This window comes from Equus quagga, chromosome 1, assembly GCF_021613505.1.
Source record: "Equus quagga isolate Etosha38 chromosome 1, UCLA_HA_Equagga_1.0, whole genome shotgun sequence".
Lineage (NCBI taxonomy): Eukaryota > Metazoa > Chordata > Mammalia > Perissodactyla > Equidae > Equus > Equus quagga.
This window is the reverse complement of record NC_060267.1, coordinates 119,538,751-119,553,889: the sequence shown is the minus strand read 5'-3', so window position 1 is coordinate 119,553,889 and position 15,139 is coordinate 119,538,751. Positions and strand designations below refer to the sequence as shown.

At 41.1% G+C, this 15,139-nt stretch overlaps 1 protein-coding gene across 4 annotated transcripts in view; it reads right to left on the bottom strand.

Moving 5' to 3' along the window:
* Positions 1–15,139, bottom strand: part of FRMD4B (FERM domain containing 4B) — a 310,626-nt gene that overhangs the window by 88,839 nt on the left and 206,648 nt on the right. For all 4 annotated transcript variants that reach the window (XM_046666037.1, XM_046666009.1, XM_046666018.1 and 1 more), the window contains one exon: positions 5,706–5,790. In XM_046666037.1, coding sequence (XP_046521993.1) covers positions 5,706–5,790 — 85 coding nt within the window. The remainder of the gene's footprint in view (positions 1–5,705; positions 5,791–15,139) is intronic.

Sequence of the window (15,139 nt, the reverse complement as noted above, 5' to 3'; positions counted from 1 at the left end):
TAGAATAAGCAGATGAGGACATTAAAACAATTATTATAACCATAGCTCCTATTTCAAAAAGTCAAGTAGTCACGTGCAAGATGTAAAAAAGATCTAAATCAAATTTCTAAAGATAAAAACTCCAATACACAGGATGCGATAAGTGGCAGATTAGATTGCAAAAGAAAAAAATCAAAGAACTTGAAGACAGCAATAGAAACTATCCAAAACAAAATGCAGAAAAAATAACTAAATAAAAGGAAAAGGGCATCACTGAACTGTGGGACAACTTGAGGTGGCCCACTATGTGTGTAATGTAACTGGAGTTTATAAAGGAGGGATGGTGGGGGCAGAAAAAATATTTGAGGAAAAAATGGCTGAGATATTTCCAACTTGCATGAAAACTATAAACTCACAAGTCCAAGATGCTCAATAAACACCAGTCACAAGAAACATGAAGAATGGGCTGGCCCCATGGCCGAGTGGTGAAGTTTGTGTGCTGCACTTCAGCGGCCTGGGGTTTGTTGGTTTGGATCCTGGGCATGTACCTACATACCACTCATCAAGCCATGCTGTGGCAGCATCCCACATAAAAGAACTAGAATGACTTGCAACTAGGATATATGACTACAGACTGGGGGCTTGGGGAGAAAACAAAAAAAAAGAGGAAGATTGGCAACAGATGTTAGCTCAGGGCCAATCTTCCTCACCAGAAAAAAAAGAATACCTTAAAAAAAAAAGAAAAGAAACATGAAGAAAGCTACACCAAAGCACCTCATAATCAAATTGCTTAAAGCAGTGATAAAGAGAAAATCTTAAAAGCAGCCAGAGGTAATTGAATGTTTATACAAAAACAGTAACAGTGATGTGTGCATCTATAACATACCTAAGTATGACACGGATAGCATAAAGGCTGAGAGGGAGGAAATAGAAATATACTATTGTAAGGTTGTACTACACATGAAATGGTCTATCACTTGAAGGTAGACCTGATAAATTAAAGATGTATACTATAAACCCTAAAGCAACCACGGAAATAATGAAACAAAGAGTCACAACCAATAATTCAACAAAGGAGGTAAAATGGAATTATAAAATACTCAATAAATCCAAAAGAAGGCAGAAAAAAGGAAAAAAGAACAGATGGGACAAATAGAAAACAAATAGCAAGATAAACTTAACCATGTTAATAATCACATTAAATGTAAATAGTCTAAAAATCAGTTAAAAGACAGAGATTGCCAAAACGGATTTAAAAAATCAAGATGCAACTATATGTTGTCCATAAAAAAATGCATTTTAAATATGCAGACACAAATAGTTTTAAATTAGAAAGATGGAAAAAGATTTACCATGCTAACACTAATCAAAAGAAACTTGGAGTGGTTATATTAATACCAAACGAAGCAGATTTCAGAATAAAGAGGATCATTTTATAATGATAAGCAAGAGAACATAGAAATCCTAAATATTTATGTCCTAATAACAGAACTTCAAAATACATGAAACAAAAACTGTAGAACTGCAAAGAGAAATAGAAAATCCACAATAATATCTAGAGATTTCAACACCCCTCAATAATTGATACAAGAAGTAGATATACAATCACAATAGTAGACCTGAACAATAGCATCAACCAAGTTGATCTAATTAACGTTTATAGAACATTCCACCCAATGACAGCATAATATACATTCTTCCCAAGTGCATATGGACAATTTACCAAGATGGAGCATACTCTGGACCATAAAACAAGTCTCAATAAATGTAAAGGGATTAATCCATACAAAGTGTGTTCTCTGACCACAGTGGGATTACATTAGAAATAAATAACAGAAAGATCTCTAAAAATCTCCAAATACTTGGAAACCAAACTACACTCTTCTAATTAACAATGAACTTATCAAAAAAGAAATTAGAAAATATTTTGGAATGAATGAAAATGAAAACAGTGTATCAGAATTTGTGGGATCCTACAAAATCAGTACGTGGGGAGAAATGTTATAGGACTAAATGCCTATATTAGAAAAGAAACATCTGTAATCACTGATCTCAGCTTCTATCTTAAGAAACTAGAATAAGAAGAGCAAATTAAACCAAAAAGGAGAAGAAAGAAAATAACAAAAAGATAAAGCTTATAATAAAGATCATAGCAGAAATCAATGAAACGGAAAACAGAAAAACAACAGAGAAAAATCAGTGAAACCACAAACTGGTTGTTTGAGAAGCTCAATAATGATACACTTCTAGCCAGACTGATTGGAAAAAGACGAGAGAAGACACCAATTATTAAGATCAGGATTGAGAGAGGTGATATTACTACAGAATGCATATGTTAAAAAGATAGTGAGGAAATACTACGAACAACCATGCCTATAAACTTGACAACTAATAAAAAGGCATGCAGATTGTAAAGGGAGAAGTAAAACTATCTTTATTAGCAGATGACATGGTCATCTATAAAGAGAATCTGATGGAATCTACAAAAAAGCCACCAAGAGTGATAAGTGAGGGCTGGCTCCATGGCCGAGTGGTTAAGTTCGCGCGCTCCGCTGCGGCGGCCCAGGGTTCGGATCCGGGGCGCGGACACGGCACCGCTCGTCAGGCCACGTTGAGGCGGCATCCCACATCCCACAACTAGAAGGACGTGCAACTAAGATATACAACTGTGTACAGGGAGGGTTTGGGGAGATAAAGCAGGAAAAAAAAAAAAAGCTTGGCAACAGTTGTTAGCCCAGGTGCCAATCCTTAAAAAAAAAAAAAAGATTGGCAACAGTTGTTAGCCTAGGTGCCAATCTTTAAAAAAAATAAAATAAATAAAATAAAAAAAGAGTGATAAGTGAGCTTAGCAAGGTTGCAGGATTCAAGATCCACACACAAAAATCAATTGGATTTCTATATACTAGTAATGAACATTCAGAAATTGAAACAAGAAGATACCATTTACAATTGTATCAAATAATATGGAAGACTCAGGGACAAATCTGACAAAAGACGTGTATACTGAAAACTACAAAACACTACAGAGATAAACTAAAGATGATCTGTATAAATGGAGATAGCTACCTCTTTCACGGGTCTGATAACTCATCAATTCTTTCCACATTGGTCTATAGATTCAGCGCAATCCTAATAAAAGTCTCAACAAGTTTTGCGGGGGTTTTTTGGGTAGAAATCAATAAGCTGAATCTAAAATTCTTGTGGAAATGCAAAAAACTTAGAATAAATAAAGCAGCTTTGAAAAAGAACAAAGTTGGAGTTTGTTCTGATTTCAAGACATTATAAAGCTGCAGGAATCAAAATAGTGTGTTACAGGCATGAACAGTGACAAATACATCAATGTGGCAGCATAGAGAGCCCAGAAATAAACACACATATATGGACAACTGATTTTTGAAAAAGGTGCATAGCTAATGCAATGGAGAAATAACAGTCTTTTAAACAAGTGGTGCTGGACCAACTGAATATCCATATGCCAAAAAAAAAAAAAAAAAAAGAACCTCAATCCATACTTTGTGCCATATAAAAATAAACTCAAAATGGATCATAGACCTAAATGTTAAACCTAAAACTCTAAAACTTCTAGAAGAAAGCACATGGGAAAATCTTTGTGATCTTGAGTTAGGCAAAGTTGCTGAGTTATGACATCAAAAATGTGCAATCTATAAAAGAACAAATTGATAAAATGGACTTCATCAAAAAAATAAAAAGCCTTCTAGTCTTTGAAAAACATTGAGAGAATGAAAAGCAAGCCACAGACTGGAAGAAAATATTTGCATCCATATAAATGATAAAATACTTGGATCCAGAAAATATACACTCTGAAAACTCAATAGAAGAAAACAAACAACCCAAAGAAATTAGGCAAAAGAGTCAAACATAAAGAAGATATATGGATGGTAAATAAGCACACGAGAGATGCTCAACATCGTACGTCATCAGGAAAGTCCAAATTAAAACCACGATGAGATACCACTTCACGCTTATCAGAACGGCTAAAATGAGAAAGACTAAGCATGCCAAGTGGTGACGAGGATATGAGGGAACTGGAACACTCATAAACTGCTGGTGGGAGTTTAAAATAGCACACCCACTTTGGAAAACAATTTAGCAGGACCTTAAAAAGTTTAACTTATCTACCATATGATCTAGCCATTCTACTCCCGGGAATTTACCCCCCAGAAGGCAAGCATATATGCATACAACGACTTGTACATGATTGTTCACGGCAGTTTTATCTGTAATAGTCCCCAAACTAGTACCATCCAAATGTCCATCAACAGGTGAACGGATGATTATTTCACAATATACACGTGTATCAAATCATCATATCGTACACCTTAAACTGACAGAATGTTATATGTCAATTATATCTCAGTAAAGCTGGGAAGAAAATTGAAAAAAGCCCACAGGTGAACAGATAAACAATTTAAAGTATAGCCGTATAATGGAATACTACTCAGCAATAATCGATGCACACAATAACATGGATGAATCGCAAAATAATTATGCTTATTGAAAGACGACAAAAAGATTACCTACTGTATGATTCCATTTATATAAAACTCCAGAAAATGTAAACATCTACCATGAGAGAAAGCAGATCTGTAGTTGCTGGGTATATGCACTATCTTGATTGTGGTGATCATTTCATGAGTATTATGGATATATGTTAGACTTATAAAATCCTACACCTTAAATAAATACAGTCAATTATAGCTCAATAAAGCTGTTAAAAATACCCAAGCAGAGCTCTGCCCTTGCTGAGTCTTACACCAATTAAAGTTTTGTGCGTGCAGTGGGCCACCGTTAAGATTTTGGGAGCCTAGGGGAAGAGCACCAATGTCGGTTCTCTAACTCATAGCCTGCTGCTTTGTCTTTCTAGGCCAGGCACCATCCAGCTGTCCCTGGCCACCCCTCAGACTTAAAGCAATGTATATGGGCAGAGGGGGCTCCCATTGGCCCTGAAAGCAGGCATGGGATCTGAGATCCTGAACACTGAGACCATAACCTCGAAGGGAGAAGCTAGGCTCCAGACGAGCAGACCTTGGCCCACAGACTCCCTGCCCTGGCTGAGGCTGTGGTTTGAGGTGGTCAGAGTGGAGGCCTTTAAAGCAATGCTAGCCTGCAAGGAGATAGGATAAAAATTGAGAATGTTTCAAATTTCATAACAATTTGACATGGCTGCAACATCCAAGCATGGGATCATTTTTCTAGCAATTCATGTTTATCGAATTTTCCCCAAACGCAATGTGTCCTCCACACCTTGGATAAAATTAAAAACAATAAAGCAAAAACTGGTCCCTCACCACAGATAACTGAGACACTGCTTTAAAGCACGTGGTTCTGAGCAGAGGCCCCTAAACAAATATGGTAAATGTAAGGCATACTCTGATAAAAAGATTTCTGGCCCCACTTTTGTGAGGTTTTCCATCAGAATCTGATTGATCATCTTTTGTGTCTTTCTGGGCATTCTGTGTAGAGGTTTAGTTGCAGTTAAGGTAGTGGTGATTGTGTGTGAGCAAGATTCCTCTGCAGATGACTGGCTTCCTCACTCAGAATTTGAGAAAAGCTGCCATTTTTTTTTGGTGGGGTAGAAAATATCAACGGAAAAGCCTATGGCCATTTTTCTTCGTTGGAACATCAAAAGACAGACAACACCGTTTCTTCCTCCAACCGCAGTCCCTCTGGAATCATTCAGTCAACATAACAAACAGGCACCTTACCTTGTGCACACAGGACTTTGCATTCAGGAAAAACAGCTCCACGGTGGTTTTATCCTTTAGAAACGATATGCTCTCAATGTAAAACCTGAAACACAGTACAAAAGTTTGTTTCCTTGGATTTCTTTTCTTCTCTCAGCATGATTTCATTTCCTCATGTAGTCTCCCCAAAAGCAGAGAGAGAATTTTGAGCAATTAAGGGATGGCTGTGCGATTTTTTCCTTTAAAAGAAATCTCTAACACATATCTAAGTGTGTCTGTATGATGTGTGTGTATGGACACATACGTGCAGATAAAATCTCTTGCAGAAGGCCTTTGTGTGTTGGAAGGTGAGTTAAAGAGAAATCCAAAATGGTATCCAACGGCAAACACAACCATATCTGTGTTCTCCATTCTCTGACACACATTCTGGGAGTTCATAAGACCTCAGACAGCCTCAAAACAAAGCCCAGGTGAGCTCTGAGGGTGGAAAGCAGAAGTTGGCTGAGTAAGCACCACATAAGTGAACCCTGAGGCTCGCTTGTGGCTCAGTGGTGTCCAGCCTCGGGGTGGGTGTGAGGGCCCCACGCCTACCTGGCAAATTTCAATCACACCCTCCTCCCTCTCTCTCATCCTTCCAGGCTCTGGGCTTTCCCTTGGCTGGAAGCCAAACTCTCAGTAGTACTTAATCTTGGTCTTTTCTCATGCAAATCAGAGGATTCTGGGTCTCAGTCCCCCCACCACCTTTTTCGGGCTTTTGCTGTACAATCTGTGAGGCCACAGATTGCCAGTCTCTCTCTTAGTCAAGCTCTGGACAGCCCCTTGTGGGGAGGGGAGGAGAATCTTTAACAACCTCTGTTTTCATAATCCCATAACGATGAAGCTGGTGGGTGACGGCCGGTGCTCTGGGGTGGGTGAGCGAGCCAGCTGAGGCCCAGAAGTTTTTCTGAAGTATTGGAGCCTCGCCTGATGAATAATGCATGAAGAGACATCATGCCCCAAGACAGGTCACAGCTCGGGGCCTGGAAGAGAACTTGCTCTGGAACTGGTGAGAGTCAAGAGAAACCAGGATGAAAGTGACACCGTGAGCCTGTCCTTAGCTCTGCCAAATCATGATAAACCTTGGGCATTTGTTCCCCCCACCCCCAACAATGACCAAACATTTGATAAATAGATAAAACTGAAAAAGGACACGAAAGATTTTATCACTGAGATGGTAAAATTATTTGAAAAATTCCACCTCTAACGTTGAATCATCAAGGGAAGTTCCAGAAAGAGAATAAATCCTTTATATTTCTACTTACAAGGGTTTATCTCACTTATAAGGGAGATTAGTGAAGATTGATGAGTGTCAGGTTTGTAACAAGGGAAGGTTAAGTACAAAGGTAGGGAGGGAAATGAGGAATTGGGGGGGTAATAGGCAGTGAAATCAGAAAGATCTAGAATATGGCATCCCACCTCCATCATTTATTAGCTATGTGGCTTTAGCAAATTAGCTTCTCTGCGTCTTTTCTAACATGAGTGCCATGACTGGACTTACCTCATGGGATTTTGGAAGGCTTAAATGAGATAATATATGTAAAACACTCAGTAAATGTTAACAATTGTTAAAAAAAAATCCATTTTTTGGAATTTAATGCTATATGGCCTGGGAGAAGTGACTTAAGCTTTCAGTCTGAGATCCTTTACCTATAAAGTGCTGATAATGACTTTATGGGATGTAAATGAGCTATATTATACATAAAGTGCCTACTACAGTTCCTGGCATGTGGTATGGATTCAAGAAATTCCTTGTGGCTCAGTAAACCTTGCATTGTGTTAGAAAGGCTTCAAGGACGTGATGGGATTTGAGCTATATGTGAAGGCCAGGAAAAGATGGTATTCTATAGGATAAAAAGAAATCCAAGTGGGAAAAATATTGTAGCTAAAGAGATTCTCTTTGGGATAATGTGACAGACGTTCATAGTTTGGCTTTCACCAAGACAGAATTTGTATAATCTGGGTATTCTCCCATCAGTTTAGTTAGTAGGAGAAATACTCTGGCCACTGCTGGATAGACCAAGGATAGTCACCTGACTCAAAGGCAGCCAATGAGTAAGCTAGCCTGGAAAGAAGAGAGTTCAACCCAAAAGAGGCTCCTTATAGGGGATAAGCAACGAACAAACCAATCACATATGATCTCTTAGACTGAGAGACAGAGAAACAGGTCAAGAGGGAAACAGTGGACGCAGAGAGAGGCACTAAGCAGAAGCCATGAGGCAGAGAAAGAAGGACAAGTGTCAACAGCACGAGCTGACAGAGCAGAAGCAGAGAGTAGCGAGTCACCGCGATGGTGGACACAAAGCAAGCAGGACCCGAGGCCGGCTGCTGCTGTAGACCTGGGATGAACTGTGTTTCTAAGTTTCCTTGCATCCCGAAGGACCTTCCATTGAACTGGGTGGTGGCGGTGGTTTCCTGCTTTCTTTGCCTTTGCATGCATTTTTATCTCTGTCCACTAAGATAAGATGAGCGGGTTTCCAGTGGGCAGCCCGAAAGGGCAGCAGTAATGTCACAGCTACTGTTTCCTGAGCTCTTACTTTGTGTTAGGCCACACACTAAGTGCCTTCCACACAATGTTTCATTTAATTCTCAAAAGGACCCTGCGTAGGAGAAACCTATCAGTACGCCCATTTCACAGATGCAGAAACTGAGTTTTAGAGATCTGCCTACATGCAGGGTTAGGTCTTGATTTGGGTCCCTTTGACTCTGTAGACAATGTTCCTAAGCAGAACCTCCTCCTGGGCTGTCTCTCCTAGTTCCCTCGACCAGCGCTTAATAATTGTGTGCGGCTCTATCTACCATGTTAAAAAATAGGCAGAGAAACAAGATCAGTGCCATATCCCCCAACATGTTAACATAGAAAGAAGTATGTTTGTTCTCTATTGCTTCAAAAAAGAGAACCAGAATCAACAGACAAAAAATATAAGGTGACATTTTGGATTAACCTATGAAACACCTTTTTAAAAGCTGGAGTAGTCTCCGAAGGGATAGGTTTTCTCAGAGGAAGTGCTCTCCCTGCCCTAGAAAGAGTCCAGATCAGACCCGCAGAACTTAGGGTCTGTTTTCTACACCAAGATTCAGTGATTTTTATTTTTTCCTTTCACTTTTAATTACATCAATATGTATTTCTAACAGAGAGGGATTGTAATAAAAGTATAACCTTAATGAATTTTCACACTACCAAAGTCATAATAATTCCCTAATATTTAAAATCCAGCCCTTATTCAAATTTTCCTCTTGTCTCCAAAAGTTTTTTTTTAAAAAAAATTCTACATTTGTGGGCCAGCCCCGGTGGCCTAGTGGTTAAGTTTGGCGTGCTCCGCTTTGGCAGCCTGGGTTCAGTTCCTGGGCATGGACCTGCACCACTTGTCAGTCACCATGCTGTGGTGGTAACTCACATACAAAAAGAGGAAGATCGGAAACAGATGTTAGCTCAGGACAAATCTCCCTCACAGAAAAACATTTCTATGTTTGTGTTACTAAATAAATAAAGCTGCAGTGGCCCGCAGCAGGAGTCACATTTGCAAACGCCTTAATGGTCACTGGCTATATACATTGAACAGCAGAGCACATTCCTTCTATTGAGCTAGAACTCCCTCTCCAAGGTGTGGGCATGTGACCCCAGCTAGACCAGTCAGATTCTTTCACCACGGGATAGAAATATGATTAGAAAGCCTAAAGATCAAAAATGGTCAGAGTCCACTGTTCTGCCAGCAGTCCCCTGATGAAATTGTCCACTGGTTTCGCCTCCCTGGATCTCTACAGAAGCCTGGATTTCTATCTTTTCTGAGGCCTTGTCAGTTCAATTTTCCTTCAATTCTGTTAGTTACCCACAATTGCTTTCTGTTGCTGGCAACCAAAGAATCCAAATTAATAGAGGGCTTCCCATGTGCTGGGGACAACACAAAGGACTCAACACGCATCATCTCATTTCATCTTCAGTACAACCGGAAGCCATAGATAGCAAATCATGAACCCATTTCACAGAGGAGAAAACTGAGATACAGAGATGTAAAGTCATCTTCTCCAAGCCATACTTGGAGGAAGTGGTGGAGCCATGATTTGAACTAAGGCCTGTCAGACTTCAAAGTTCATATTCCAAACCAATATGATGTAATGCTCTCCTACAAGAATGATTACAACAAAATATAACATGTACACAGTGCCATGGAGCCCAAGGGAGGGATGTCATCAACTCAGCTTATGAATCAAGAAGGAGAAGGCTGCCAAACTGCAATTCATAGGCCTAAGTGTCACAGGACACTAAGTGTCCCCTTGGACAATTGAGCCGAGTCTTAAAGAATGCATGAGTTCACCAGGTAATGAAGGTAGGAAGGGCATTCCAGGGAGAGGACATACTAGCCAGACCGATCCTCTTGCTAGTCTTTGAGAATTTAAGAAACCATAGGCAGGGAGCTGGGTGGCTGCGCACCAAATCAATTTGTGGCTTGTCCAACTCTGCACAGATACCTTTGTGCTAGAAACTGGCTTCACCTTGTTTCTGAAGCCCAGGCCCCTGACTACCTTCTAGTTCCAGTAAACAGGTCCCTCTCTTGTTTCCCACTACTTTCTGGCCACCTGCCCTGTTGCCTTCTCCCTTTCTGCCTAGGCATCCGATTACCCACTTTCTGAATCCATGATCCCTTCTCTCCCTCAAGGGGGCCATTGTAACGACTTCATATTTATGGAGTGTATGAAAAGTACATACGGTCCTTCGGGAGAATAGCTCCCCAGACACACCTATCAACACTTACCGTGAACTGAAAACAAAATTTAGGACTTCTTAATGACACGAAACAGACTATCCCAGACTCATAAAATAAAAACCTTTTGTTTCAGCCCTTTTTTGGCAAAAGGATACTGTTTCTTTTCTGTGTGCTTGCTGTGAGCTATTTCACTAAGATTTTGTGAAGCTGAAGCCCATGGTTAAATTTTCAGCCTCATAATGAACCCAGGCTTTCTGACTAGGCATGTATTTGAAAACAAACCTCACACAGCTTAACAAGTATCATGTCTTGAGCAGAGGATTTTCTTGGGGTGGTTTTGTCTCCACTTTTTGTGGTCTTCCCAGTAGCATTTATTTTTCCCTTCTTGATCAGACGAGTGTTCACGTAACCACTCATCAGTGATAACAGAACATGACACCACAACAGCGTGACAAAGATGTCTTGGAGGGGAGGCAGGCCTGTCAGCCAGACGACAACACATGCGTGTCAAAAAGCACAACACTCACGTTGTTTGGAATGGGCTGTCCTTTAAGCAATCACTTACACGTAGTGGCCAATATTTACATCTTGTGGCACTTCTTCATCATGGTCAAAGTCAACACCGTGGAGTTGGGGAGATACTAGTTTGAACTCCAGCTCCAACACTGATGCATCTTGGGGCCCTGGGCCAACCGCTCCTCCTCTCAGTGCCTCCCTTCCCTCACTTGTGCAACCATCCACCGGAGAAATGAGAGACGTTTTAAACGTGCTCACCTTAGTGGGTGGCATGTCGTTCAGCAGTGATATTATTCAGCAATATATTATTATTATTATTCCTCTGACAATTGGACTATAATAAACGGCGTTGACTTAGTTGGGAACCTCTTTAAAACTTTAACTATAAAAACAAGAATAAAAATTCTAGGTATCTTTCCTAAGCTCTTTCTCTCAAGGAAGCAAAATGCTACAAAAGTGTCCATTTTGACACAGAATGGGAAGATACTGAAATGAACGTTCTTTTGACAAGCTACGACTTTTCTCCCCAATTGAGCATATGTTCTTTGTTTTCAAGGGCCTCGCTGTGTCTGAGTGATATCTTCAAAGAAGGTGAATTGGGCAAGACTTGTCAATTATTTCGCATTCTGAACAATGCTGAGTTTGTGACCGGCATGCAGTGAGAGCTAAAGCAAAATGCCTTATTCTGGGTTACGTTCAGTCACCGTGGGTAATTTTAGGCACTTAATGAAGCCACCTGCCCAAGTGGATTTCTATCAGATCTTAATCCACATTCGGAGCAGGGAGATCTTTGTTTATTGCTTGTAATGACCCTACAACGTCATAGTCTCACTTTATAATGCATGCTGAAGACAGCAGTGTAATTTCAGTGTATTTTACTTTCTCCAAGCACATCACTTTTTCCAAGCTATTATGCAGTGCTTGTGGGAGTCCCATATGCTCCCTTTCATCTCTGGGAGGGGTGCAGTCTTCGAGAATTCCCCAAGGGAAGTACTATTTGCTTCTACAACGTGCTCTCCTGCCAGGAAACTCTTTCTCACTTCTGAATTTCCAGGCATTGCCAGGAGACCCAGAGACGGCCCTCCAGGTAAGCCTGCAGAAACCTGCCCCGCTGTTCCTCTCCCACAGTGTGACTCCTTCTGAGTTCTCCAGGGAAGGGCTGGAGGCCCAGGAGGGGTCGGGCCTTGCTATGACCTGTCCGAAAGGGGAGGGAACCTTCTGCCCCAGGCAGAAGCGTCAGGGTCATGTGGCGAATATTTGCTTCACGTGGTAAAGTACTTGCTTCTTCACTTCAAAACTCCAGAACAGCAAAACAGCATGTCCCGTCCTCCATGAGGACAGCAGAGACACATGTTCTGAGAAGGAGGCAGGAAGGGAGGCAGGAGGGGTAAGCTGGATAGGAGGTGATGGCTGGGCACAGTGAATGATGAAGACAAACGATGAGGGCCGCCATGCAGCGCAAAAGTGAATGGCTCAGATCCAAGCCAGACAGTCCCAAACCTTCCACATTCAAAGGCCATATATCACATTATGGAATTTTTTACCCACTGAACATGGGATTGAGAGAATCTCTGTTATTTGCATCATAAAAATAGTGAGCATTTAATGAGAGTCTACATTACATGCTAACACTTATAATCCTCCAATAACCCCTGTACTACCACCAGCTCCAGCTCCATTTTATAGGTAAGGAAACAGGCCCAGAGAGGGTGCCAAGAGCCACACAGCCAATACATGGAAGAGGTGGGATTTGGACTCAAGTATGATGCTAATGCACTGGTTGTCAACAGGTGGGAGGAGTGCATTTGGCAATGCTAAAGACATTTTTTGATTGTCTTGACTTAGAGGGTGTTATTAGCATCTAGCGAGTGGAGGCCAGGGATGTTGCTAAACATCCTACAGCACAGCACAGCTCCCTACAACAAAGAATTACCTGGCCCAAACTGACAATAGTGCCGCTACTGAGAAACCCTGCACTAAAGGCCAAGCTTTTACCTTCTGCACCTGGCAGCTTTTTTCACCCTTCATAATACTCATTCTTTCCTCTGCCGTTTTGAGGACAGATTACAGAGAGGAGAGAGCAAATTCCCATAAACAATCTCTGATATTTGATCAAGGAGCACACTGAGAAATATAATCCTGTAAGAAACTGGGATCAGGAGTGAGCAAGAGTTTTGAAGGATTCTGTGTCTTTCTAGAACTCTCATATGAATTAGGATGTCGGATCCTCAAAGATGGAGGCTGCTAACCCACTGTCTGGAAGTTCAGAATGGGTTGGACCACTTAAGAGGTCACAGTTGATATTAAGGCAACCAACAGCCGCATTCCTCAGGTTCTGAAATATGGCGCTTTCAGAAGGGAGTGTGGTGGGTGGGCAAGGGCTCTGGCTGACCCACACATCCCCTTCAAACAGCCTCCACTGAGCCTACCATAGGAGGAATCAGTTATTTCTCTGGGCTTTTTAATCACATTCCTCCATGAAGAGATAAATTTTCCTGTCCTCTCCTTATTGTAAATTACCTACTCTTTGATAGTGTTAAAATAACTCATGGCTATCCAGTCACAAACATTTTAACTCTTCTTCCTTTTATCACTCCGCACACTTATATATATAAAAAAAAATTGCTCAAGTAATAAGTTCATTGTAGGAAAAAAAATAGAGATAAGCAAAAAGAAATGAAAATCATTCCCACAGTCATTCTATCCAGAGATGAACTATTGTTAACATTTTTTACCTTTTTTTCTATCTGTATAAATATTTTACGCAAATGTGATCACATAGCACACGTTGTTTTGCGGTCTGCTTCTTTTCCCTAGACTATATTAGGAGCATCTTTCCACATCAGTAAATCTTGTTCTTCATCGTAGCTTTACCTGTTGTGTTGTATTCTATACATTTGGCTCTCTTAAAAAAAAAATCTAGTGGAATGATGGGAACCCACGGCTGGTAGTTATGATGTTTCCTCTAATTAAACTCTTCCTAAGGGCCTGATGTTCCAAAACCAGGCCACAGGGTGCTGCAAAAGCACTCAGCATTCTTTCTAAGGCTCAGCAACTTTGACAGAAATGTAGCAGTTTCCCCCAACGTTTCCTACAAGAACTCCCCACTAACGCAGAGAGTTCTCAGCCCCGAGAAAGACAAAGCTTAGGGCTACCTCTGAGTGGCCACTTACAGTCCTAGGGCATAGCAAAGGTGCCTTGGAAAGAGGAGGAAAAGAGAGGAGGACGAGAGGGAAGACCGCAAAGGAAAAAAAAAAAAAAGAGCAAGAGGTATTCAGAAGAATAAGGGAGTGAAAGACACTGAGCTCCTGGCTTTGTGTGGAGCTGGATGGTACCATCCTGAGCCACCTCTGCTGGCCCTCCCCTGGGTGAATGGGCGCTTTTCCAGTGAGGTCAGGCCAAGTCCCTCCCCTCCGATTTAAATGCTTGCCCGCTCACTATCAAGCTTTTCAAATGCTCACATCTGGGCTGCATTACCAAAGAGGCCCATGTGTTTGCTGAAGATAATTTACAGCAGCAGATAAGAACCCCCGGCCTGCAACAGTCCCCCAGCGACCTGGGGGAGTCTGGACTCACATGGAAATGGAGAATTGGTTAAATGAATTATGGTGCATAAATAAATTACAGGGCATCTATACACCCATGTGTCACATACAGAGTTAGTACATATCATCTAGATTTTATAACCGAAGAAAAGACGAAGGTTTCATCCTGAAGCTCGTAAAGGGAAAACTAAGTGCCCTCACCTTAAATGTTTCCCTTCTTCCACGCAGAGGCAGCCTGTGTTTCTGAGCTGCTCCCTGCATTCCGGGGGATAGTAACCAGGAGAAAGTCTTACCCCCCAAATCTGTAGGACCCCAGTGCTTAGCTCAGGAATCAATGAAACAATACATGTCAAGTATTTAGCCCAGTGCATTGTACAGGGTTAATGCTACATTTCAAAAAAGAGGAAACTTGAGAACAAAACTGTATGATATTTTTCTTTTTGATAAATGCTACAATTAAAAAAATATTTTCTTATATTTGCATAACACTTTGTAAAATCATTTTGTATCCCCTGACCTCTTTAATTCTCACAACCAACTTGCCCAAGACCATATTCACCCTCTCCAGTGCACTGTATCAGAATCTGGCCATGAGGGTGGGCGAGCTGGGGGATTTGGGGGTTGGAAGGGCGTAACTGTGCAGTGTGAAAAA